Genomic DNA, 27,311 nt, shown 5'->3' on the forward strand with positions numbered 1-27,311 from the left:
TTCCCGGACCAGGGCTCGAACCTGTGTCCCCTGCATTGGCAGGCGGATTCCTAACCACTGCGCCACCAGGGAAGCCCCAGGATGGAGTTTTAATTCTAGGTATTCCCATGAATCCATGTTAAGTTTCTTAATTTTTTCTCCTGCAACAGGCGCGGTACAAGCAGAGCCTCGATCCAACTGTGGATGAAGTGAAGAAGCTTTGCACATCTTTACGTCGAAATGCCAAGGAGGAGCGGGTCCTCTTCCACTACAATGGGCATGGGGTGCCCAGGCCCACTGTGAACGGCGAGATTTGGGTCTTCAACAAGGTGGGCGTGCCATAAAAGGTTCCTGTGAACTGAATTCGTTTCTCTTTTTACAAGAAAATCTGTAAGTTTTGGTGGTTGGCCACAGGTCCTGTTCCCCTGTAGCTTCTATGGAACCATTGATGGCTAATCCGTTTCCACAAACCCAAATGCAGGAAGATCGAATAGGGACTTGGGCCAGTTATCTGGTGGAAGTTTGGGGATTCTTTCTTTATTTATTTATTTGGCCGTGCATGTGGGATCTTAGTTCCCTGACCAGGGATCGAACCCATGCCCCCTGCAGTAGAAGTGTGGAGTCTTAACCACTGGACTGCCAGGGAAGTCCTGGGGATCATTTATATTTCAGTGATAAAAGTTGAAAAAATAACTCAGGCACAGGGAGTTGTTTCTTTTGCGAAACATGTTAATGAAATGGCTATCTAGGGAAGTCATGAGGTCTGGGGATCTTCCTTTGAAAATCAGTCACGTTCCTAGAAGATAAAATGGTATAAGTATTCCAAAGAGCTAATACGAAGCAAGTCTGCAGACAGGGCTTCAGCTCTGCTCTCTCCAAGGTCAGTGTAGCCGGCCTCCTACAGTCCCTTAATCAAAAGACTGTAGATGAGGGACTTCCCTGGTGGTCCAGTGGCTAAGACTCCATGCTCCCAATGCAGGGGGCCTGGGTTCAATCCTGGTCAGGGAACTATCCCACGTGCCGCAAACTAAGAGTTTGCATGCCGGCAACTAAAGATCCCTCATGCAGCAATGAAGATCCCTTGTGCTGCAGCTAAGACCTGGCACAGCCAAATAAATAAATTAAAAAAAATTTTTTTTTTTTAAAAGGGACTTCCCTGGTAGTCCAGTGGTTGGACTCATGCTGCCAGTTCAGGGGGCCCAGGTTCGATCCCTGATTAGGGAACTAGATCCCGCATGCCGCGACTAAGAGCCCGCATGCCACAACTGAAAGATCCCACACGTAGCAACGAAGATCCCACATGCCACAACTAAGACCCTGCTCAGCCAAATAAATAAATAAATAAATATTAAAAAAAAAAGAAAAAGGACTGTAGATGAAAGTGAGGGGTAAACGACACCCCTTCCCACCATCCTGGGTCCTGTGCTGCATGCTCTTATCACATCCTCCAAGAGGCGGTGCCTGTAGGTGTGAGCGTTCATCCCACCTGGCAGCTCCTTACACGCTGGAGCACATGAACCAGGACAGGAGCTCACCACACCTGAGTTCTGACTTCAGCCTCACCACTTGTTAGCCCCAGGACATGGACAAATGAGAAGACTTCCTATACCTCTGTTCCTTATTGTGGAAGCTCCTTCATAGTGAAGGATTAAAGTACCCAATGCACCACTCACATAGTGAACTCTCAGGGGACATCCACTCTTCCACAGGTGGCCAACAGGTAGGCAGACGGGACAGTCAGGGACCTGGAGGAGACGGAGTGGAGAAGAGGCCTGGACCAGCTCCTCCCTCAGGATAGTTGCCCTCTCTGCCTTGTATGTACCTAGATACCAACTTGATTTTAATCATTTTTATTATTATATAGATTCAAAACTGTAGTTATAAAAGAAGTAGAATTAAAGAAATATGATTGTAATGAACCACCAGGCCGTCTCAGTAGTAGACCAGGGCTCAAACCCCGTGTCCCCTGCGTTGGCAGGCGGATTCTTAACCACTGCACTACCAGGGAAGCCCCCGTAAACTATTTTAATGAGTATAGGTTTTCAATGATTCTTGACGTTTGGGAAGGCAAGTTTCCCTCCTTTGTTCCTTTGGTCCTTTGATCTTCCATGAAAATATTAAATCAACTTGCCCAATCAGTGGATTAATGGGGGAGGACTCAACATCTTTATATGTTGAGTTTCCAAACTATGCTCTTTTTAAGCGTTTATCAATAGTAATTTATAATTTCATAAAGGTTATATATAATTTTTTGGGGGGGGCTGCGTTGGGTCTTTGTTGCCATGCGCAGGCTTTCTCTAGTTGCAGCGAGCGGGGGCTACTCTTCCTTGCAGTGAGCAGGCTTCTCACTGCGGTGGCTTCTCTTGTTGCGGAGCACAGGCTCTAGGCTCGTGGGCTTCAGTAGTTGTGGCACGTGGGCTCTAGAGCGCAGGCTCAGTAGTTGTGGCACACGGGCTTAGTTGCTCCGCGGCATGTGGGATCTTCCCAGACCAGGGCTCGAACCCGTGTCCCCTGCATTGGCAGGTGGATTCTTAACCACTGCACCACCAGGAAGCCCGATACTTTATATTTTTTGATGTTGTAAAATGTTGCCTATAAAGAATATATTTTGCGAGTTTTTATCAGGGTATATGGCAAGGCAGTTGATTTTTGTACATTTATTTTATGTCTACTAATTTTGCTATTCTCTCATTGATTCTAATGATTTGTACATATTTTAAAACTTTCTTAACAGACTACCACGTGGTGTGCAAATCATGGCAGTTTTATTTCTTTCCTTCCCGTCTTGTTGTGTTTACTATTCATATCTTGCTGTGCCTCCAACGCCTCCCAGAGCGTGGAGTGGTGACTGCATGTCCTTATCTCACCCATTTCGAAGGGAGTGCCTCCTGTGCGTCAGTGTATGATGTTTGCTATAGATATTTGTAAAAAGAATAAAAAATAAGAAAACCCCTTATCGGATTAAAAATGTGCCCTTCTATTCCTAGTTTATTTTCAAATCATGAATAGATGTTGCTTTTCCCCAAGCCATTATGGTGTGTGGTCTTAGAGACGGTATGATTTTTCTCCTTTTTAAACTGGAAATGCATTGAAAGGTATATGATTTTCTAATATTAAATATACCTTTCCTTTGTGGATAACCTAGTGTGCCTTTATCAAGTATGTGTTTCATACAGGGGTTAATTCTGTTATTGGTATTGTGTTAGTATTTTTACATCTGTGTTCATGAGTGAGATTGGCTTGGAATTTTTCTTTCTCTTGTGGTCTTGGATAATCAGTGTAACTGTGGCCTCAGAAAATAGTAAGGGAATGCTCCACTTAGATACACAGGGATTGTTTTTGTGAGATTTGAAGTACATGTTGTCTTGAATATGGGTGAAGCTTACAAATCAAGCTGTCGGGCTGGTATTTTGTATGTGGAGAGATCTTTGACTACCTATTTAGTTTCCTTCATTGCTAAAGGGCTATCCAGATGTTCTGTTTCTTCTTGAGCCAGCTTTGCTAACTTACTTTTGTAGGAATTTGTTCATTTCAGCTAAATTTTCAAATTTGTTGACAAAACGTGACTCATATTTCCTTATTAATTTATCAGAGTCTGGGTTAGTGATGTTTCTTCATTCATTTTTGATATTGATACTGGATACCTTCTTTCTCTTTTCTTGTTGATCACTCTTACCAGAGGTTTCTGTATATTTCATTAGTCTTTTCAAAGAATCAACATTTAACTTTCCCTCCTCCAGAAGGATTGAAAGAACAATAGAATGAATACTTTTATACTTTTCACCTACATTCACCAGTTAACACTTTGCCACATTTGCTTTATATCTCTGTATAGATAAAAAAATTTTTTTAAATAAATAAATTTATTTATTTATTTATTTATTTATTTTTGGCTGTGTTGGGTCGTAGCTGCTTGTGGGCTTTTCTGCCATTGGAGCTAGCGGGGGCTAACTCTTCGTTGTGGTGTGAGGGCTTCTCATTGCGGTGGCTTCTCTTGTTGCAGAGCACGGGCTCTAGGTGCGTGGGCTTCAGTAGTTGTGGCACATGGGCTCAGTAGTTGTGGCTCGTGGGCTCTAGAGCGCAGCCTCAGTAGTTGTGGCTTGCAGGCTTAGTTGCTCCACAGCATGTGGAATCTTCCCGGACCAGGGCTCGAACCCGCGTCCCCTGCATTGGCAGGCGGATTCTTAACCACTGCGCCACCAGGGAAGTCCGATAAATATTTTTTACCTTAGCCATTTGAAAGTTACAGATATCACGACACTAAAAACAAGGACATTTTAGTACATAACTATAATACCCTTAAATTGCTCAAGAAATTTAGCATTGACTCTATAATATCATTTAATACAAAGTCCATAATCAAAATTTCCCAACTGCCTCAAAAATGTGTGTTAGTAAGCATTTTATGTTTGTTGATTTGGTTTTGCATTCAGGATCCAGCCCAGGTTCGTGCATTGCATTGAACTGTTAGTCATCTTTCTCAGTCTCCTCGAATATATAGAAAAAGAGATTGCTCTTTGCTTTTTTTCTTTATTGACACTGACATTTTTTTAGTGAGGTTATTTTATTGTCTTCTTGTAGTAAGTTATTATAGTTACATGTCAGTCTTTTTTTTTTAAAATTAGGCATTATTTTTTTTACAGCAGTTTTAGTGTTTAGAAAAATTAAAAAGTACAGAATTTCCCCATACAGTCGTCCCTTGGTCTCCACAAGGGAATGGTTGCGGGACCCACTGCAGATACCAAAATCTGTGGATGCTCAAGCCACTTAGTTGGCCCATCATATTCACAGTTCCAAATCCCCAGATCAAACCCAATGAGGATCATGTAGTCCTGTATGTATTTAGTGGAAAACAATCTGCTTATAAGTAGAGCTGCGTAGTTCAAACGCGTGTTGTTCAAGGGTCAGTTGTATTCTCACTCCCTACCTGGCCTACATCTTGCTTCGGTGTGGTATATTTGTTACAATTGATGATCCAGTATTGATACATTATTACTAACTAGAGTCCTTAGTTTATATTAGGGTTTATTCTTCATGTTGTACAGTTCTGTGGTTTTTGCCAAATACATAATGTCATGTATCCACCATTGTAGTGTACTGGATAGTTTCACTGCCCTAAAAATCCTGTGCTCCACCTATATCTCCCTCTCTGCCTGTCCTCCCCAACCCTTGGCAACCACTGATATTTTTACTGTCTCTATAGTTTTACCTTTTCCAGAGTGTCATATAGTTAGAATCATATAGTATACAGTGTTTTAAAACTGGCTTTTTTTCAATTAGGCTTACGCATTCAAGGTTTCTTCATGTCTTTTCATGGCTAGATAACTCATTTTCTTTTTACTGCTGAAAAACATTCCACTAGTGAAGGACATCTTGGTTGCTTCCAGTTTTTGGCAATTGTGAATAATGCTGTTCTACAGATTTTTGTATAGACATGATTTCTTCTCATTTGGGTAAATACCTAAGAGAGCCATCGCTAGACCAGCTGGTATGTTTAGCTTTCTAAGAAATTGCCAAACTCTGTTCCAAAGTGGCTGTGTTGGTTGCATTCCCACCAGCAATGAATGGGAGTTCCTGTTGCTCCACATCGTCCTCAGCATTTGTTGTTGCTGGTGTTTTGGATTTTAGCCATTCTAATTAGGTGCATAGTGGTATCACATTTTAATTTGCAATTCCTTAATGACATACGATGTTGAGCATCTTTTCATATGCTTATTTGCCATCTATATATTTTCTTTGGTGGGGTTTCCTTATCTTTTGCCCACTTTTAAATAGGGTTATTTGTTTTCTTACTCAGTTTTAAGAGTTCTTTTAATATTCGGGTACAAGTCCTTTATCAGAAATTCGTTTTTAAAATATTTCCTCCCATTCTGTTACTTGTGTTTCCATTCTCTGAAGAGTGGGCACTGACTTTTTGGAGAGTCCGGACCAGTTATCCTCTAAAATGTCCCCCATTCTTTGTTTTTTTCATGAGTTTATATCAGACTGGATAAAAAGCAAGATCAAACTTCGTGCTGTCAGCAAGAGATGCACTTTAAATACAAAGACACATAAAAGTTGAGTGTAAAAAGGTATATCATGAAATACTAGTTGAAAGAGAGCTGGAGTGGACCTATTACTAATTAGAAAATAGACTTCAAGACAAGGAGTTTTGTCACAGATGAAGAGAGACATTTCACAATGACAGACAAGTCAGGTCATCAGGAAGACATAACTACACTCAATGTGTAGACGGCTAATAGGAGAGTTAAAGATACATAAAGCAAGATTACGAGGGCCAATGAGAGGAAGAAACACATCCATAATCCTAGTTGGATATTTGATTAACCATCTGGCAGTTAATTGATAGGTTAAAACTGGTGTTAAAATTGAAGATAAAATTGATAATTAAAAACTTTCTCACAAGGAAAAGTCCAGTCATGGTATATTATATTTTTCTAATAAAAAAAAAATCAGTTACTATTATAAAAGACTATCAATCACTATGACTCAGTTAACAGAGCACTGCACCCAATACCCACAGAACGCACATTGTCCCGGGCAGGTGGACCGCTCACCAAGAAAGGCCTGTGCTGGGTCACAAAAATGTCATAATAAAGTTTGAAGGATTGAAATCATTCAGAGTCTATTCTCCGGCCACAGAATCTGAAATTGTAGGCTAGCTGGAAAATCCTCAAATATTTGGAAATTAAATGACACATGTATGAAAGAAGGTATCACAAGGGATAATAAAAATAATTCAAACTAAACAATAATGAAAAGACGACTTGTTAAAGTTTGTAGGATACAGCTAAAGCAGTGCTTATATAAAAATGTATAGCTTTATTCAGTAAGGATAGATTTAAAAAAAAATGTATAGCTTTATTAAGTCCTTATACAGAAGGGAAGAAAAGCTTAAAATAAAAATCTAAATATCTACCTTAAGAAACTAGGAAATGTTGAGCAACCTCAACTCAAAGGAAGTAGAAGGAAGAAGTAATAAAGAGCACAGATCAGTAAAATAGAGAACAGGTGGTAGAGAAAGTTAACAGAGCTAAAATTTGGTTTTTGGAAAACATCTGTAAAATTAACAAGTCTTTGGCTAGGTAGCAAGAAAAAAGAAGATACAATCAACATTTAGGAATGAAAGAGGGGATATCGCCACATATCCTATAGACATTGAAAAGATAGGGAATGTTAATAATGTTATACCAATACATTTAATAACTTAAATTAGATGGAAAATGCCTTTTAAAATACAACTTTCTGAAAGCAACCCAAAATGAAATAGAAAATCTGAATAGCCCTAGATCAATCAAAGAAATTGAATTCACAGTTAAAAAACCTTCTTACATGTTGACTCATGGATGAATGGATATTTTTATTTAAGTATCATCTTATCATCAAAATGTTTCCTGATCACTATATGTAAAGTGTTAAATCATAGATGGAAAAAGGGAAGTGTTCTTCATGATGCATAGGAAGTACAGTTGACACCAAAACTGGAAAGTGAATGTTCTCTGTTTCCATCAACATTTGCACTATCTGCACCAGGGGTTCTCAAAGTACAGGTCCCAGACCAGTAGCAGCAGTATTCTTGGAATTTATAACACATGCACATTATCAGACCCCACCCAAGACTTATGGAAGCCTATTCTGGGGAGGGGCCCAGATATCTGCGTTTTAATGAGCCCTCTAGGCCATTCTGATGCACACTCATTTGAGAATTCTTCCTCCATAAATCTGGTTTTCAAATATAGGACATCTGAGAAGTCAGTTAAGATATGGTCTAAGGTTTTATGTCTCAGCATCAAGAAAACAATATTTTTTAAAAACTTTAAAGCTCTTATAAAGAGATAGCCCAAAGTTTTCCATCACTTCTCCTGAAGAAAGAGAATTTTTTCTGATGGTCTTCAGCTATTGCAAGCAAACACAAAAATGCTAGAAAGGTCAAGTTTACAATAAAATTAACAGCTTTTTTTGGAGAGGGGGACAACTGCTGTATTCTCAATATGGATAAAGTAACAATTACAACAAATGTTAAATGTGGTCTGGCACAAATATTGCTTTTAAAAAATCACAAATACATCTTTTTGATATTAGCACATTTAAAAACCTTTATGATCCATCTTTCAACAGACTCAGTAATGAACTATATACTAAATCAGAATAAGAGGCATCTATTTGATAGTGATGTGCAGTTTTTCCAAACCAATAAATTCTATTATTTAAATAACATTTATTTAGCATTACTCATAAGGTAAACAATTATTGAACTGTAGTAAAGGAAAGGCAGAGAAAGTATCAACAAAGCCAATAAACCTTCAGCCTTAAGGATTTTAAGGGACTAGGTGTTTGCTTGTGACTTAAACCCTGCAGTGTTTGGTTCACAAGTACCATTGCCCCATACCTAACATCTCTGGGCCATCACCTCCCAATACCGGTTCCTTCAGAAGGAAGATGAATCTTCTGCTTACCCATGCTCTCTGCTCTCCTCGGAGAACAGCTGTATGCAGACTCCCTTACTGCCCAGGGAAAGCCAGGATGACACATCCAGATATGCCTGTGGTTCCTGTCTATGAGGTCAGAGGAAGCATGCATCCTTGGGGGTTTTACCGGAAAGCCCTTAGGAGGATGCCATTTTACTATGGCTAAGACTTCTGACTCACATTCTGAGTTCTTTGGCAGAAGATGTACAGACCTTCCTCAACTTAACAGTGGGGCTATGCCCCATAAACCTATCATAGTTGAAAATACCAAAAGCTGAAAACACCTGTGCTACACCTAACCTACCAAACATCGTAGCTGAGCCTCGCCTACCTCAGACATGCTCAGAACACTTACATTAGCCTGCAGTTGGGTGGAATCATCTAACACAGAGACTGTTTTATAATAAAGTGTTGACTCTCTCATGTAATTTTTATTGAATACTGTACTGACAGTGAAAAACAGAACAGTTGTCTGGGTCCAGGATGGTTGTAAGTGTATCAGTTGTTCACCCTCGTGATTTCGGGCTGACTGGGGGCTGTGCTCGCTGCCACTGCCCAGCATCATGGGAGAGGATCGGACCGCATATCGCTAGCCTGGGAAAGAACAACATTCAAAGTATGGTTTCTACTGAATGCGTGTCGCTTTGCACCATGTAAAGTCAAAAACTCATAAGTTGAACCATCGGGGAGTCAGGGACTGTCTGAACTTAGAATCTGCTCGGAGATGGAGAGTTGCTTCTTAGGAGGTGGCTGGTTTTACCTGGAGAACAAAGTGCCCTTCCTCCGAGCTCCTGTCCCAGGGCTCAGTGCTTGGCTGCCTCTGTGGTTGACTTAGCTGTGATGACAGTCTGATGAAGCATGTGGCGCTTTTTTTGATGTTTAATATAACCTGACAGATAAAGTGGAGTGTAATGAATAAATTATCTAAAACCTATTTCTACTTCTTTGTTTGAAATGAAAACATGGCCTTGAATATGTTTTTTCAAGAGAATGGAAAGATGCTTTGATTAGGAATTCTCTGTGCTCGTAGTTTTTGGTGGGGGAAGAAACCAAACCATTGCCTGAAAGGCTGTGGAGTGTTTCTGGCAGCCTTCAGTGCGTGGGGGACTTTGACTTCTCCAGCTTTTGTAGGTTGGTTCAGCCTAGAAGACACAGGGATAATTGCACGGGGTGGAAACAGTTGCACTTCGGGTGTTGTTTCTGTTCTCTTGTTCACTCGCTGCAGCACCGGGGCTGTTATCCTGCAGGCCTCCCTTTGCAGGTTTGCAGGACCGTGATTCTGGCCCGAAGCTTGACAAACTCCCCAGGATCCTTCTGAGATGGGAAATGAGATCCACCTGCTCGTGTTCTAATAAGGATTCGTTCTCAAAGGCCATTTTCCTCAATATGGTTTAATAGAGTTGATTTTGTATCCCTAAGGAAAACAGACTTCCAAATTTCACGGGCTTACTAAACTACAGATATACAGCTACTGCTTTAAATGAAATCATCTCTCCTCAAAGGCATTGGTTCTCACCAGGGGAGGTTCCCCCTCAGGGTGCATTTGGCAGTGTCCAGAGACCTTTTTGGTTGTCACAACTGGGCAGAGAGGGGGAAGTGCTGTTGGCAGGGCTGCTGCCAAGCCTGACGCAGTGCCCGGGATGAGCCCCACACTGACTGACCAGCCTCACACGTCCACAGTGCTGGGGTGTCTCCACTTCAGCCGCAGAGGCCCTTGCTGCTCAGAGGCTGCCACCCACCATGCAGCCCATCTGTGTGGAGGTGTGGGTCCAAGCCATTTTCTCTGGCTGAGCATCCCTGTGGACGGTATAAGGTGCCAGACCCTCTCACAACTAAAAATCGTGAGGCTAAAGACCAATTCCGAAAGCTCCTTGCATGCTGCCCCTTGGACAAGCATTAGAAAATGGAGGTGCTTCTGCCCTCCAGTGGGACTGGGTGGCTGACAACTCCACCTGAACCATTTCCGTGGCAGCCGGTGGCACAGGGAATGGAAGGGAAAACCCTTAATGAGTTTCCTGATGGATTAGTGCTTTATTATTTTAATGAGTCACCATTAATTACCTTTGTATCTCAGAAATTTAGAAAGTAACTTTTGATTTGGGGGAAATATAAAAATTACATTTCAGTTCAAAAGGCCAGACCTCAAAACACAGTTAAAATATATTTTATTGCGTGCTGCTTTGCTACCTTTGGGGCCTTCTAGGGCTGTACCCAGAAGGCAGCAAAGATGACAGCATCGCCCTTTCCCAGCAGTCACTTGGATGATGTGGTGGCAGGAATGGGGTCAGAACTGCCCCAGCCATGTTCGGCCGCTCCTCACTGAGCTAGAACCTTGTGGGAAGCAGATAAACAGCAGAGTGTGGCTGGCATATAAAAATGTGATGATTTCCCAGGCTGGTGCTAAAATCCTTTCTCCTCTCAGTGTAAGGGTGTCCCTGCCCAATTAAAAGGTTCCTTTTGGCCCTTTTCTCCCCCGTAGCAGTGGGGGCTGCAGGTGAACAAGGGGAGGGAGGCTGCTGGGCAGAGGGCCCGAGAGGAGCGCTCTTCCCTTCTGTGCCCAGAGAGGCGCTGACTTGTGTCCTGCTCTGTCCAATGCAGCATGTGCTGAAGGCTTTTTACTTGTACAGATAACATGTAATACTTGCTCATTATGAAACACTGACTGAACAGAAAGTATGTTATAGTGAACCCTGGAGCTTACCCTTTTCCTCCCTCCTTTTAATAGTTGTGTGCATTTTGTCTTTTTAAAAAAATACAAGTAATTTCTATTCTAAAAGGTTCCAAGAGAACAGAAGTTTTAAAAGAAATAGATATGACACTTTCTTACCACCCCACACCCCTGTCACCTCCCCAGTCAGAGAAAGCAGCCCTTAGCAGTCCTGTGTTCTTCTTTCAGCACCATTTATAGGACCTTTCACTCAGCACATTTCTGCTGAGTCCTCATTTCATTCAGCTTAAGTGCTGGGCATGTGGTGCTTTACACACAAAACAGGATATTATATGTGAGATTCTAAGACTTGCATTTTTAAAATCATGACAAGCCTCTGACATCTCTCCATGTCAGTGCATATAAATAACCTTGCATGGTGTTCCATAATGTGGGTGTATGGGCCCCCTTTGCTTAATGATCCCTTCATATTGGATATATTAGGATCCAAGATTGGCTGTGATAGTCCCTGTGGGCCGTCTGGGACTGCTGTGGCATCGTGATGACATGGGGCCCAAGCCTCTTCCATCACACAGCTCTGTTGTCCCCCTGCTTATGTCCTCTGCCATGTTCACATTTCCTCCCGGGAAGGGAAAGAGGGCGGCACTTATAATTTAGACACATTTCTGATCATGTCCCATTGGCCAGAATTGGGCTGCAATATCAGACTTAGCTGCAAAGGAAACTGGGAACTGTGCTCAGCTAAACTTGCATTGAGGATGAAGAGGGGAAAAATAGGTGTTAGACTGGCAGTCTTTTCCACAGTAGCATGTAGACAGCTTACAGGTTTTTACCAGTGAAAGTATTATACATCCTTGTATGTACATTTCTGTATACAAATGCAAGTATTTCTGTAGGATGGACACCTAGAAGTCAAAGGTATGTACAGTAAAAATTTTAAGAACCACCCAAATTGCCTTCCAAAAATAGCTTTCTCAGTTTATACTTGCACCAACAGTAAGCCAGCCCCCTGTTGAACATTGTGGTCAGCACGGGTATTATTCATACTTAAAATTTCTTTCCAGTTTGCTGGATGAAGATGGGTAGATGGCTGATTCTCATGGTAATTTGCATTTCCATGATTAATCGAGAGCTTGAAACTTTCATAGCTGTTGCTCATTCATGTTTCTTCTGTGAATTGCCTGTGTGAAGCTTTTGCCTATTATATATTGTTTTTGTTGTTTTGTCTTTGTTGATCTGCAGCAGAAGCTTATATACACACACACATTCTAAATATAAAGCCTATGTCACATATGTTGTACCTACTTTACTCTTAAATTGCTTGTCACGGGTATGTGTTTTTATCAGAATTATATAATTTTTACGTTGTTCTATTTTTCTTTAACATTTCTGTTTTTTGTTTTTTTTTTAATTTAATTAATTTATTTATTTATTCCTGGCTGTGTTGGGTCTTCGTTTCTGTGCGAGGGCTTTCTCCAGCTGCGGCAAGTGGGGGCCACTCTTCATCGCGGTGCGCGGGCCTCTCACTATCGCGGCCTCCCCTGTTGCAAAGCACAGGCTCCAGACGCGCAGGCTCAGCAGTCGTGGCTCACGGGCCTAGCCGCTCCGCGGCATGTGGGATCTTCCCAGACCAGGGCTCGAACCCGTGTCCCCTGCATTGGCAGGCGGACTCTCAACCACTGCGCCACCAGGGAAGCCCCATTTCTGGGTTTTATATGTTTAAGAAGGTCTTTCTTACACCAAAATAAATTTTTATAGCTTTTATTCTGCTTTCGTATTTATTTTTTAAATCTGTCCTGATTGTGTGTGGAATCTCAGATGGCAGTATTGAATGGTTAGTTGGATTTTACAAGTATCACTTGTTGAATTGTTCCTTCTTTCTTCACTGAGTTAAAATGCCACCTTCATTACAGTTATATATGTGGCTCTGTTTCTGGGCTTTCCCTCCTGTTGATTTGTTTGTCTTGCCTTCCCCAGTACCATCCTGTAATTACCATAGATTTATAGTGTATTTAATATCTGCTAGCGTGAGTCCCCACTCATTATTCCTTCTTTACAATTTTTTGTGTGTGTGTGTGCTATTCTTATACCTTTCTCTTCAGCATTAACTTTAGAATCAGCTTGTCAGATTCCATTAAGGAAACCCCTGATGGTATTTTGATTGGGCACTGCCTTTATAGATTCATTAGGGAAGAACTGCCGTCTTTAGAATCCTTCTGTGAGAGTTTACTTAGAGAGAGCATATCCAAGTGTTCTCTTACTCGTGCAGTGACGAAGAACAAGACACCAGGTGATGGCAGTTTAGCAAGGTGAAATGGCACAGCGTAAGCAGAGGGTGGTCCCCTCGTGATAGAGATGTCTGCAGCCCCACCACACCTGTGCTGTTGGCACATCCTCCCCCGTCTGGGATGGGACTTGCATCTGGTGACGTGTGTGCATATCAAGAAGGCCTCTGCCGCCACCACCTTGATGACAGTCTTCTCCAGGCCTGGTTTGGTCTTTCTGTCTTCTGTTCCTTTTCCCCCTTGCATTAGAAACAATCCTCTTGGCAATACCAGAGGCAGTGTTTGTGGCTTAGCTTTGAGGAAACAGTCACCTTTACTGTAAGTGCACAGAATTGATTTCTGCTAGAGTGTCACTACTTAAACTATTGGTGCCTGAGGAAGGATAAATAAGTGATGGCGTTCTATGCAGAAGAATTGCTTAAAAATGTTACCTTTGAGTGAGGATTTTAGTCATTTCTCTGGTGAGATGAGGACCATTCCTCTCTATGTTTACCAGTAATCGCTGGAGTGTTTTCAAGTACTGAAGAGTACAGTGTGTCCAGAAAAATATTTCACTTAGCAGATTCATGTTAATATGTTATTGTTCTGTGATTTGAAAAAAAAATTACGGAGCCAAATCTGTTTGAACTCCTTCAATGTGATCTAAATCATCTAGAGGATAAAGTGCTTATGGGTAGCTCTGAAATTAAAGGGGCAACAGGGAAAACATGCACATTTGAGGACCCGATCAACTTTTCTGAGCTCATCTTCTTTATAATCGAGGAACGTGTTCTGCTGTATAAGCCCAGAGAAGTTACGGAGTAAATGGTGAGCAGGAATGGTGTGAGTAGCATGCGTAGCCTTGGGATTTATAAGAAAGCTGTGGTTTGGCTGCAAGCGGGTGGGAGAGGAAGGGTGGGTGTGAAGGCCCCGTGGTGGGACACGTGGAGGGAAATCCCTCAGTGGAGTGAGTGCGCTCCCAGGGGGCAGCGAGAGCTGAACAGGGGAGGAGAGGAGCTCGGGGTTGAACTGTGCCACCGCCCGGTTCTACCTGATGAAACAGCGTGTGGGCAGATGGTGGGGAGGTTAGTTTGCTGCTGTTCGCAGTGGGTAGAGACGGCAGCTCAGGAACGCTCTGTGCAGCGGGCCCCGTGCATGGGACCCTCTTGGAGGCGCAGGTGCTGGTGAGCAGGCAGAGTTCGCCAGGTGTGAGTCACAAACACGCACTGTTTTCTTTTCCAGAACTACACTCAGTACATCCCGCTGTCTATATACGACCTGCAGACATGGATGGGCAGCCCCTCCATATTCGTCTACGACTGCTCCAATGCTGGTCTCATCGTCAAGTCCTTCAAGCAGTTCGCCCTGCAGAGGGAGCAGGAGCTGGAGGTGAGGCCCTGAACACACTGGGGGGTGGGGGTGGGCGTGGGGGTGGGGGACTGTGGGCCTGGAGCTGTGGTTTTGTTTCTTTGGGTGGGGCAGGCTCAGAGTGCTCAGGGCAAGGTGGTGGGGTCCAAGACAAAGAACTTGGAAAGGACTCAGGACAAGCTCTTGGGCTTAATTTTACATCTCGTTTTACCCAGTGTCATTTTTAATCTGATTTTTAACTAAGTGATAAAATTAATAGAGCTGAATTGTGCTTCATTGGGCTCTGCCTTTGAGATAAATGTGAAAATAAAGCAGACACATTTATTTTCGGAGAAATGGACCCGTGTCTGGGCAGTCTTCAGTTCCACCCGCATCTTAGTTATTGCCCTCATTTTTTTGTCTTTTGTGTTGGAAAAAACCCCTACTATGCTAAATACAGAAAACAAAACAGCTACAGCTGCCGTTGGTGCCTTCCATTTAAAGAACTGGAGAGCCTGTGTAGTGCTCTGATCGTGAAGAAACATTTTACTTGGTTGTTTTAATTAATATTTGATGTTTGAATTAAACAGTGAATTCTAAAGAGAAATTGAAGAGGCACTTTCAGTTAAGAGGCCTCCATTCTGTGGCCTGCACAAGAGTGAGAATAAAATATTCTGCAGCCTCCAGGGGGTCATGAATTCCAACTGATTGCAGTGCAGGAAATTCTCAATTCAGGAACAGAAATGGCACTGAGTACATGTTTCCTCAAGCCTTTTTGGGTCTATTCAACTTTAATGTATTGTTATGTTTTTCACATTTCATCAGAGGATATTGCTGAAATAATCAGCAATAAAATTTGAAATTCTACTTGGGGGAATTTAACATGTCATACAGTTAATTTATAAATATTTTATAAGTTAAAATATTTATAAATAGGCCCTTATGCAGAACTTTGCACCAGAGTGACTGATAAATTACCCTTTATCCCAGTGCCACAAGTTGTTATTGTTATTATTATTATTTGCATTCTAGAATAAGAGAAGGGAAAGGTCAAGTTTTATATCATTAAATTTTTACCTTGCTTTTAGGCATTTCATCTAAGTTTATCCAAGGGATAGGTTATCTTATGAGTGCTAAAAACTCAAAGCACCAAGAGGTAATTACTTTTCCTTGTATCAAGTAATAAATATTGAAAAAACATTTTTTTTGTTTTCCATTTAAAATGTGTAAATAAAAATGCCAAAGAATCCAGCCTGATATTTATCCCCAACTTATGAGCTTCAGTGTGGTTAAGGAAAGACCAATACATCAGCCTTTGTTAATTAAAACATGTTAAATATAGCCCCTCTCCCACCCTTCTCAGCAGAAGACAAGCATTTCCCTCTTACGCTCTAGCACTTGGGAGTATCTGCTCTGTCGGTTCTGTAAATGTTCTCTGTATGTTGCCAAGGATTAATCAGCCTAAGAAACTGTTCATTTCATTGAATGCGACAAAAAAGTTTTCCATGCATCTTTTTGGGGCGAGGAGGGAAATGTTTAATTGACTAATTCCTCATGGAGGAGAATAAATGAAAAATATGTTATCTGAAGTGGCAAATAGATGGCAATGCAAAGTTATACCATATGTTTTATAATTAGCTCTGACTTTTATCTTCATTCTTTTCTTAATTACAGTGCAGATAAGTCTTACGGTTTTCCATTACACTTACTATTATAGGCTGTTGTTCAGCTGGTCTCTTGCATCAACAGCGGAAATTAAAATGATAAAATTGGCTCTCAGCTAATATCTTAATGTTCATGTTAGTCATTTTTTTATCCGCTGTAGAAACAGCTATCCTGTGTGGCCTCTTAGGTTTATTCTTTCAAAAAATTCTTTCCCTGTCTACAGTTGGCCAGATTCTTTGTAAATTTATGATACATTTTAACACTTTTATTGGGTAGATGATAACATGAAACTGAAAGAAACTGACGGGTAAAATGGTTTGTGCCAGAGTTTAAAAAATAAACAGGGTAAAAGTGATTAAATATAATGCAAAAAAATAGTAACCTGGACCAGAAAGCCTCCAAGTAATAAACATTAACACAAATATGAGTGACATAAATTTTAAGAGAGGATTATCAGCTTTCATATTCTCCGTTGCACAGTGCTCCTGCTGGGAGCAGGAGGTTTACTTATTGTGGACTTCCATCTCAAAGGAATACTGCAGGTGAAGTAGAAGATGCCTCCATGAAAGCATGGCATAAATTACTGCACACAATTGAAACTTCATCATAGCCAGGAAAAATGCATTATCTGTCCCTCAGTAATGGTCTCTACATGTTTCCTTGTGTCATATTGCTTTGTAATTTGAAAATTAAGGAAAGTCTTCAATTCTCTCTGCTTTCCATGTTTTTTTTTTTTAAGATAAATATTTTTATTTTTACTAAATTAGTATATGCCATGATTTTAAAAATTAAATAGTACCAAGGGTTTATAATGAATGAAATATGCCCTGGCCCACACCTCCTTGGCCAAGACTCTGCTACTATAGGGAACCTATTTTAACTGTTTATATTTCTAGTTCCTCTGTGAGTATCTCTATAAATGTAAATAATATACTTATACTACTACTGCTTGATTCATAAATTTTTGGTTATCAGGCTTTCTGCTACTGTATAAACCAAAAACAGAGTTGCCATTAGTAAATTCTATTTAAAGAATTGGAGAAATTATATAGGACTTTGATAGTAAAGAGACATGTTACATAGTTTTAAGTCATATTTGTTGTTTGTATTAAATTGTGAATTCTAAAGAGAAATTGAAGAGGGTGAGTCACTAACTGCCCCCTCCTGTTTCCCCACTGCCATTTAGTTGTGTCACTATATTTGGATTCCCTATACTTTGTAACCTTTGCAATTTGAAATAATACCCTGACGTTTTTATTTCTAGTTTCGTCAGTAATCAGTACTATCTTCTGGCTTTAGGTTCTCAGCTTCCTTGGACTTTCTTTTACCTCTGGACCTTTCCAACTTATGTCATCTGCACTTCTATGATTATTCTCTAGTCTCTGACCATAATTAAGTCCCCATGCTTTGTGTATGAGTTGATTCTAAAAAATGACAAATATTAAACTTCAACTCCCTGATTATGACCATGTAAATATTGTTCATTGAATGGCTAAATAGGGTGCTATGCTTTCCATTTTTATAACAGTTTTTGTTTCTTTGATTTTCCTGAAGATTTTCTCTTTTCTTATTGAATTAGATCTTTAACATTTCCTCAGTTCCTAAATTTGCACGGGTAGTATTGAATCTCAGAATATGCCTCTTCCCAAAGTTTCTTCTTTCCCAGCTCTCCACTGCCTGCTTCAATCGGCTGTTCTTAACGGGCCTGCTCCAAAGCTGTCATCCTGGGATTTCTCCTTATTACTCTCCTGGAAGCATCCACTGTTTTCTAGATCCCACCTCTATCTCTTTCTCAGTTTTCTCCTTTGTTCTGCTAGGGCAAATCCTCAAATAACAACCTAAGAACTGATGTATGGGAGTAATTTTTCTCAGGCTTTAAGTGTTTGCATTTGGACTGCTTTTAGCTGAAAGTAATGAAAAATCTCACTATTGCTTTCTAAACAAGTAACAGTTTGTCATTTTCGCTAAGATCTCTGAGGCAAATGATTTAATTATTCAGCAGTACCATTAGGGACCCAGACTGTGTTTACTCTTTCCACTCTGATGTTTTATCTTGATGGTTACAGTTCATTCTTCCATGTTGAGCCTGGATGAGGTGGGGACAGGGCAGAGTTATCGCATTTGTCTCTCTTGTTAGGAAAGCAAGTGCAGACTTCCCCTTATATCTCATTAGCTAAAGCTGGGTCATATGCGATGTGCCCCACCCCTCATAGTTGGCGGGGTGGCAAAAGGGAGTGGAGTTGGGATGAGTATTGGACTGACAGTGAGTGTCAGCTATATTGCATGTGTTATTGTCTTCATTTTGTCCACATGCATTATGGACAGTTTGGGTATGGAATTTTAGGCTGTTTTCACTAAACTGTATCACCCTTACTTCTTGCGATAGATGAGAAGATGGCCTTGTTGTAGCCATAACCAAGAATTCATGATAAAAGCCAGAGAAGGAGTATTTATATCCACAGTACACAGTATATATGTTAAGAGAAAAAGAGAATTCAGATTTCTATTTTTTTTTTGCAACAACTTTTATCTTGGATATAAAATCTTTGTAACTAGAAGAGGAGACTAAATCTTCAGTGGATTCTCTTTGAAATAGTCTTTACTAAGTTTTATCCATTAGTTCTACTTCCATTGGATATTTCCCACGGGCAGTTATGATTCTTCTCTTCACTGAAGACAGCAATGAAGCAGGGGTCAAATCTCAGCCTTTTCCTCTCTTTCTGTGGAGGCTGAGAGGTGAGTTGATGTCTGGTGGTGGGAACAGGAACGCCTTTCTTTTACAGAGACTGATGGGGCTGAGCTGCATCCCAGTAAGACTTGATCCTCAGCATGATCATCCTCGTTGGTGTGGGATGGGAGCCCAGATAGTTTCTCGGTGGCAGCCACAGTGGTGGTGGGACGATGTCTTCCCCCAAGCATGGTCAACATGCTTTGGGGGAGTCTGTTATTGAGGTTCAGGCCATCACTCTGGTGGCATCATTCTCTCCTCTTACCGCCTGTTTGCACTTGGCAAGGCTTTTCTCATGATGCCTCCAAGTGAATCATTTTTTTTTTTTTTTTTTTTTTTTTTTTGGCTGTGCCGCGCAGCGTGCAGGTTCTTAGTCCCCTGACCAGGGATTGAACCCATGCCCCCTGCAGTGGAAGCACGGAGTCTTAACCACTGGACCACCAGGGCAGTTCCACGAATCATGTTTTGATCTGACATTCTGTAAACCTCCTTGTGTGACCCACTCCCGCTGGCTCCAGCAGTAGCGTCCAGCAGCTCAGGACCTTGTCCAGCGGATACTCATTTTCACAGAAACAGGCTTGGTCCTGCAGCATCACTGAATTCGCAGTGACTTAACCACCCTATTTTCCATTTGAAATCCTGTATTCGACTTGATATTTATGACACATTATTCTCATGTATTCATCACTGTGGCTAAATTTTATGGCAAGTGTTTAAACTAATTGTGACAAAAATGACTAACATTAGAATCTTCAGGTTTCTTCAAAAAATGTCAAATGTGCATCCCATAGAACTAGAGAATTCATATTTTGAAACCTGTGGTTCCTTTGCTACTGTTGTAGATAGCACGTTGTGTGGATGTCCGTGGAATTCGAAATATTGGGCTGACCAAAAAGTTCGTTTTGGTTTTTCCGTAACATCTTATGGAAAAACCCAAACGAATCTTTTGGCCAACCCAACAGAAGTCGACGCTCTGTGTTAAGGTTAATATTTGTAGTGTTACAATGTCTCTCTGTGATTTTTGAATATCACAAGTTAATTCTAAGTTTATCTATAGAAAGGTATGTGTCTTGGATGACTGCTTACTAAATGGAGTTTGTGTGTGTGAATTTGTGAACATTCTCCGTGGACTTGCTGTCGGGATGTCCACGCTACAAAACAGGGGTCCGCAGTGCTGACTCTACACGGAGCTCAGGCTTGTCCGTCTCTAGCTTTCACGTTATAATTTTTTTCATGTCTCCATTCTTTCTCTTCTATAGCTTCATAGTTACCATTTGTAGGTAGTAGGGAAACAGGAAGTCTGTTATGTGATAACCTTATTTATTTTCTCTTTACTTTTTAAATGATATTAATTTGAAGGGAAGCTACCCATTGTTGCCATGTGCCCATGGCGGGGAAGGCAGGTGGCTTCCCGGGGCACCCTTGCTTACAGTGCAGAGAGCATTCTACCTCTGGGAGCCGGTGACTACACTAGCCACCCTAGTTTTCCCCAGACACATCAGTAACTCTCTGTAAAGAAGAATACCTCCACGTGCTTCCTGGGGAGGGCTGGTTGTGGTGGTTGCAGGATACCTGGCTTCGGGCACATGGGTGAGCAGGGGGCTGTCCTGATGGCAGGTCTTCAGGGGAGCCCCGCCTTCCCACTGCGCCACCCCCGGCTTCAGCGGTGAACCACCTTCCCCGCTTGCTTCTCTGCACACACTCTGCGCAGGTCCATGCCCTTTTCTTTAATAAAGGCGGGCTAAGTTCACCCCTCTGTACCTTATACTCTATGTATAGCAAGCTGTATAGCAAGCTGTAAGAATTCATAAGAGTGAATATTTTCAAAACAAATATCGATAAGAAACCTATTATGTAGTTGAAACACTCCCCCCACAGCACACACACATTTGTAATTTAAGGAGAAATGCTACCATTTCCACTGTTTATAGGAGAGTAAGTGGGGGTTAACCTGTAAACAGATACAGCAGAAATCCCTTTCATTGGGCTGCACACAGCCACCCAGAGTGCCCGGCTGGGGAAAATAAAGCCATGATGGAAATGAAGAGTGGAATGGGAGGCTGGTCCTCCGAGTGCTCTGGGAGCTGACGTGCTAACCAGAAGGTGGAAAGGGTCACAGAAACGTGCTGATGAGAAAAGCAGCCTCTGGAAGATCAGGACCCTTACCGCCACTGAGAGCTGGTGAGAGAGGAGGGGGCCGTGCAAGGTGGAGAGGCAGCGTCAGGGGAGGCCAGAGCACCTGACGGCCTTAGCTGATGGACACTACCTACTACCGCCTTTTATTTGTGCGACCCTTTCTGGTTTGCAGAGCACTTTTACATTTAGTCCAGTCATCAGCCTGTGCAACAGAGGATGGTACTTAAGCGTCTCCAAACTCTTTGCTGCTATGCACCTGTGAACAATCCCTTCTGCGGTTTGTACTGGGAGATCCAGTTTTTTTCTGTTGGCACCTTTTACTATTCCTAGTCCTGGAATTTGAAAGCTTTGGGTGAAAGAAAAGTGATTTCGCTGCATAAAAAATTCAGGAACTCTCACCTCTTGTCTGTAGATTAAATGAAATCCACAGACAAGCAAATTGTATCATTAATACAGTCAACTTTCAGGGTATAACTAAAATTCTACTTCCCTGAGCCCGAAATCTTTCTCAGCTGACCTCATATAGCAAATTTTTATGCAATTAATTTGACAATTAATTATGTATTGTCTTGCAGTATCTCTTCTATTGGCGTTGTCAGCTGTATTTAAGTCTATTATGTAAACCTATCAAGGATGCTTCATATGAAGTAGTTGCTTAGTAATTATTTATGGATTTGGTCTCATAAATAACTACATTTGAATAAACTGCCTTTAGTTGTCTTCCTTAGATGTGTCTATGATTCACTGAATGTGTTTAATCTTTGGTTGATTTGTATGAAATGTAAAAAGAAACAAAGTAAAAATTATCCATCCAAATCCATGAATATAGTGTACTATTTGCAGCCATCATAAAACTGGGAGCTTCTTCGAGTTAAGTCTTAGAATTTAATTTTTTTTTCTAATTTCATCTATTTTAAAATATGCCAAAAATTGCTTAATGTTCTGGACCACAGATCATGACCAACACCATGGGATATCGTGAGGGTACTGTGGTTCCCAGCAGGACCCATCTGCATGGTCCTGCTTGCTATCACAGGAGGACCTCTCCTCCAACAGCTAGAGGCTGTGGAGGTAATGGCCCGATGTTCTCTCGCAAAGGATCTGTGGTAGCACAGACCATGGTGTTTCTGGTGGCAACCAGAAAAATGGCAGTACTAAACTGGGTGATCACAGAGCCATGCACAGGGAGAAGGGCAGGTGGGAAGTTACCAGCCCACCTGAGGGGAGGGACAAGAAGGTAAGTGGTTTTTCTTAACACTGGGGTCAGAAGCAAGGAAAAGATATTAGTTCTCACTAGTCCTCCTCAACATTATACAGTAAGACTTTTGCAATATGGCAAGGGAAAAAAACAGAAGGTATACAGACTGGGAAAAAGGAAATTAAGCTATCTTTTTTTGAAGATGAAACAGTTATATCTGTTGAATGTCAATCATAAAGATCTAATTGACAGTAACTGAACACTCCAACCAACAGCAGCAGCAAAATACACAAGTGTCCATAGAGCATCCATCAAGATATATCCTGGGTCATAAAGCAAACCTCAACATATTTTAAATAATTGAAACCACACAAGTGTGCTCTTTGACCATGGTAGAGTCAACTAGAAGTCAGTGATAAAAAGATAACAGAAAAATCTGAGAAAAAAAAAGAACACATAATTGATGGGTTAGAAGTCTCAAGGGAAATTAAAGAAAATACATTAACTGAATGAAAATGAATGTACATCAGAAAACTAAAAATAGAATTACTATATGATCCAACATTTCCACTCCTGGGCATATATACAGAAAAACTATAATTCAAAAAGATACAGGTACCCCTATGTTCATAGCAGCACTATTCACAATAGCCAAGACATGGAAGCAACCTAAATGTCCATCAACAGATGAATGGATAAAGAAGATGTGGTATATACATACAATGGAATACTACTCAGCCATAAAAATGAAGGAAATAATGCCATTTGCAGCAACATAGATGCAACTAGAGATTACCATACTAAGTGAAGTAAGTCAGAAAGAGAAAGATAAATACTGTATGATGTCACTTATATGTGGAATCTAAAATGTGACACAAATGAACCTATCTACGAAACAGAAACAGACTCATGGACATATAGAACAGACTTGTGGTTGCTGAGGGGGGAGGGGGAGGGATGGAGTAGGAGGTTGGGGTTAGCAGATGTAAGCTATTATATATAGAATGGATAAACAACAAGGTCCTACTGTATAGCACAGGGAACTATATTCAATATCCTATGATAAACCATAGTCAAAAAGAATATAAGAGAAAAATGTATATATATGTATAACTGAATCACTTTGCTGTATAGCAGAAATGAATACGACGTTGTATATCAACTATACTTCAATTAAAAAATAAATAGAAAAAAAAAAACAAAAATGAATGTACCACATGTCAGTACTGATAAGATGCAACTAGGACTTCCCTGGTGGTGCAGTGGTTAAGAATTCGCTTGCCATTGCAGGGGACATGGGTTCGATCCCTGGTCCAGGAAGATCCCACATGCCATGGAGCAACTAAGCCCGTGTGCCACAACTACCGAGCCTGTGCTCTAGAGCCCATGCTCTGCAACAAGAGAAGCCACCGCAGTGAGAAGCCCACGCACCGCAACAAAGAGTAGCCCCTGCTCACCGCAACTAGAGAAAGCCCGCGCGCACTAACGAAGACCCAACACAGCCAAAAATTAAAAAAAAAAAAAAAAAGATGCAGCTAAAGCAATTGAAAGGGAAATTTATAGCACTAGATCCTTATGCTAGAAAATAGGAAAAGTATCAAATTATAAGTTCCTGTATTAATCAATTTGGGCTACTGTAACAAAATACTACAGACTGGGTAGCTTCTAAACAACAGAAAGTTATTTCTCTCAGTTCTGGAGGCTGGACAGTCCAAGATCACGGTGCAGCTTGATCAGGTGAGGGCCCTTTTCCTAGTTCATGGCCAGGCCTTCTCACTATGTCCTCACATGGTAGAAGGGGTCAGAGAGCTCTCAGGCTGCTTTTGTAAGGACACTAATCCCATTCAGGAGGGCTTCACCCTCATGCATTAATCACCACCCAAAGGTGCCACCTTCTAGTACTATCACCTTTGAGGGTTAGGATTTCAACATGTGAATTTTGGGGGAACACAAACATTCAGACCATAGCACTACCTCAAGAAACTAGAAAAGGAGAGCAAAATAACCCCAAAGCAATCAGAAGAAAGAAAATGACGATAAGAACAGAAATCATTGAAATGTAAAACAGAAAAAGAGAAAAATCCATGAAACAAAAAGCTGATTCTCAGGAATAATCAATAAAATGGATAAATCTCTAGCAAGACTAACAAATACAGCAAGAGAAGATTCAGGATCCTACAGCCATTGAAAGAATAATAAGGGAATAACATGAACAACTTTACATTCATAAATTTGACAACTTCAAAGAAATGGACCAATTCCTCTAAAACCACAAACTACCAAATCCACCCAAGATGAAATAGATAATGTGAGTAGTCAAGAAATTGAATTTGTGATTTAAAAGTTCCTGAAAGGAAATCTCCAGACTCAGCTAGTTTCACTAGAGAATTCTACCAAATATTTAAAGAATTAACACCAGTTTTACAGTCTCTTCCAGAAAATAGAACAGGGAGGAAACACTTCCCAATTCATTTTATGAGGTCATTATTACCCTGATGCCAAAATGGATACACATTACAGAAGAAGAGAAAAAAAGCTGCAGACCTCTATCTCTCACAAACTCAGATGCAAAAGTCCTCAACAAAATAATAGCAAATCAGTTCTAGCAATCCATAAAAAGAATTATGTTCTACGACTGAGTGAGATTTATTCCAGGTATGCAAGTCTGGCTTAATATTCAAAAAACTCAATTAATGTAATCCATCATACCAACAGACTAAAGAACAATCATGATCATATCAGTTGACACAAAAAAAGCTTTTGACAAAATCCAACACCCTTTCATGATTAAAAAAAAACCTAACAAACCAACTCTTAGCAAATGAGGGCTAGAGGGGAGCTTCTTCAGCTTGATAAAGAACATCTGTAAACCTACAGCTGTCATCACCCTTAATGGTAAGAGACCACGTTTTCCCCGTAAGGTCGGGAACAAGGCAAGGCTGTCCATTCTCACCATTCTTACTCAACGTAGTACCAGAAGTTCTAGCCAGCACAATAAGGTAAGAAAAGGACATCATCAGTCACTAGGGAAACAAATCAAAACTACACTAAGGTGCACTTCACATCCACTAGGATGGGTAGAATAAAAAAGATAGATAATTACATGTCCTGGCCAGGATGTGGAGGAATTTGAACCCTCAGACAGTGCTAGTGGGAAGGTAAAATGGTGCAGCCGCCTTGGAAAACAGTCTGGCAGTTCCTCAAATGTTAAACTTGGAGCTGCAGACGACCCAGCAGTTCCACTCCTATGTTTATACCCAGGAGACTTGAAAACATGTGTCCACACAAAAACCTGTACACAGATGTTCACAGCAGCATTACTCACAGTAGCCCCCAATGGAAATTCTCTTCTTGATGTAAAGGATTGTAGAATTTTTTAGTATCTCCTTTTTTTTAGTTATCTAAGAGTAATAGTGGAGAAATTTGGTTATAATTTCTAATTAAGCATCTTTACTGAGTTATAGAATGATTCTAGAGCATTTTAGAAAATGATTGCTAACAACTAAATGGCTTTAAAATAAATAGTGGACGGTCCATTTAGGCAGACTCAGGATAATCATGCTCTTTAGCCACCCTCTAGGGGGAATATTGGGGGGGTTTCTCGGTATGATTACAAGTATTCCTCCAACAAAGACGACTCCTTCTGCTCTCTTGGCCTAGATTTCATAGTTCTCAGCAATAGGTACCACTTCTTTTTAAATTACTATTTAATATTTGATATATATAGAATTATATAAATTATATATTAAAAAATTACTACTTCCACTTTGTATCTGCTATTTTTAGTACAGTATCTGTCGCATGATAGATGCTCCATTAACAACTTTGAAATGAGCTGGGTAAGCAATACCTGATTCCTTTACAGATCTCAGTCTCTCTCTGAACTTTGCAAAAATGTCCACTGTAAGTAGGTGTTATTAAATTGAGAATAAAAATTGCTTTAAGCTAGAACTGGAATTATTACCAAGTAGATGGTATTTTCAGAAAGTCGCTTGGTAAAGACTCCTCTGAAATTATCAGTGCCTTCATCTCTTTATCAAGAAGTCTTGTATATGTATATGGAGAACAGAAGCAGCACAATGGCAGAGTTTCATTTAGAAAATGAGAGGTGTAGGTGCTCCCCCTGCAACCCCCACTCACCTCCAGCCGTGCTTCTGGAGCGAGTGGTTCCGGGCCTGTGTGAGCTGCTTGGCCAGCCTTCCCGTGAGCTCTGAGTGCATGAGTGCCACATTATCCACACGTGTGGAAGAGGTAGCAGATGTCTTTCTTGGATCTGGTTGCTGTGTATCGCATCTGAAGATTTTTCTGGATCCTTCCCAAATCCTCCAGAAGGCTCTAGTGAGCTTTTAATGATTAAAGTTTTCCTGGTGTTTGAGCCTCTAGGTTCTCCAGGAGAAGCCCCTTTGGGTAAAAGTGCATCTGGGGTGTGCCCGTCAGGGTGAGTGGTGGCTCTCAGCTGGACCTGTTCTCTTCTCAGCCTGGGTGCCTTTGAAAAGTCCTCTGAATCACTAGTAGTTATGTTTACATGCAAGCTGTTTCCAAAGACTAATTTCAATTAAAAGGTCAGTATCTTAGATAAATACAAAACCAAAACAGTATATTGGAAGTAGCTCATCTGTTGGTTTTGTTTTGTTTTGTTTTTTTGTATTCCTGGGTTAGCAGCTTGAGAAGTGAATCGTTGGTGGAATTGTTTGTCTTGAATGTCATTTTTTAAAAATGTTAGATTCTAATTAACCCCAGTGCAGAGCTCTCGTGTGCCCAGTGGTGACGACAGGTCCCATATGAGTCTGAGGGGACTATTATTGTGTGTTACCACACTTCAGATTATCTGCAGCCATATTTAATGCTTTCTGCCAGT

The 27,311-nt window shown here is 41.0% G+C and overlaps 1 protein-coding gene across 2 annotated transcripts in view; it reads left to right on the forward strand.

Annotated features, from left to right (window-relative positions):
- Positions 1–27,311, forward strand: part of RPTOR (regulatory associated protein of MTOR complex 1) — a 353,305-nt gene that overhangs the window by 161,726 nt on the left and 164,268 nt on the right. For both annotated transcript variants that reach the window (XM_036836768.1, XM_036836767.1), the window contains exons 4-5: positions 150–308; positions 14,622–14,768. In XM_036836768.1, the coding sequence (XP_036692663.1) occupies positions 150–308; positions 14,622–14,768 (306 nt within the window). The remainder of the gene's footprint in view (positions 1–149; positions 309–14,621; positions 14,769–27,311) is intronic.

This window comes from Balaenoptera musculus, chromosome 20, assembly GCF_009873245.2.
Source record: "Balaenoptera musculus isolate JJ_BM4_2016_0621 chromosome 20, mBalMus1.pri.v3, whole genome shotgun sequence".
NCBI classification, from domain to species: Eukaryota; Metazoa; Chordata; class Mammalia; order Artiodactyla; family Balaenopteridae; genus Balaenoptera; species Balaenoptera musculus.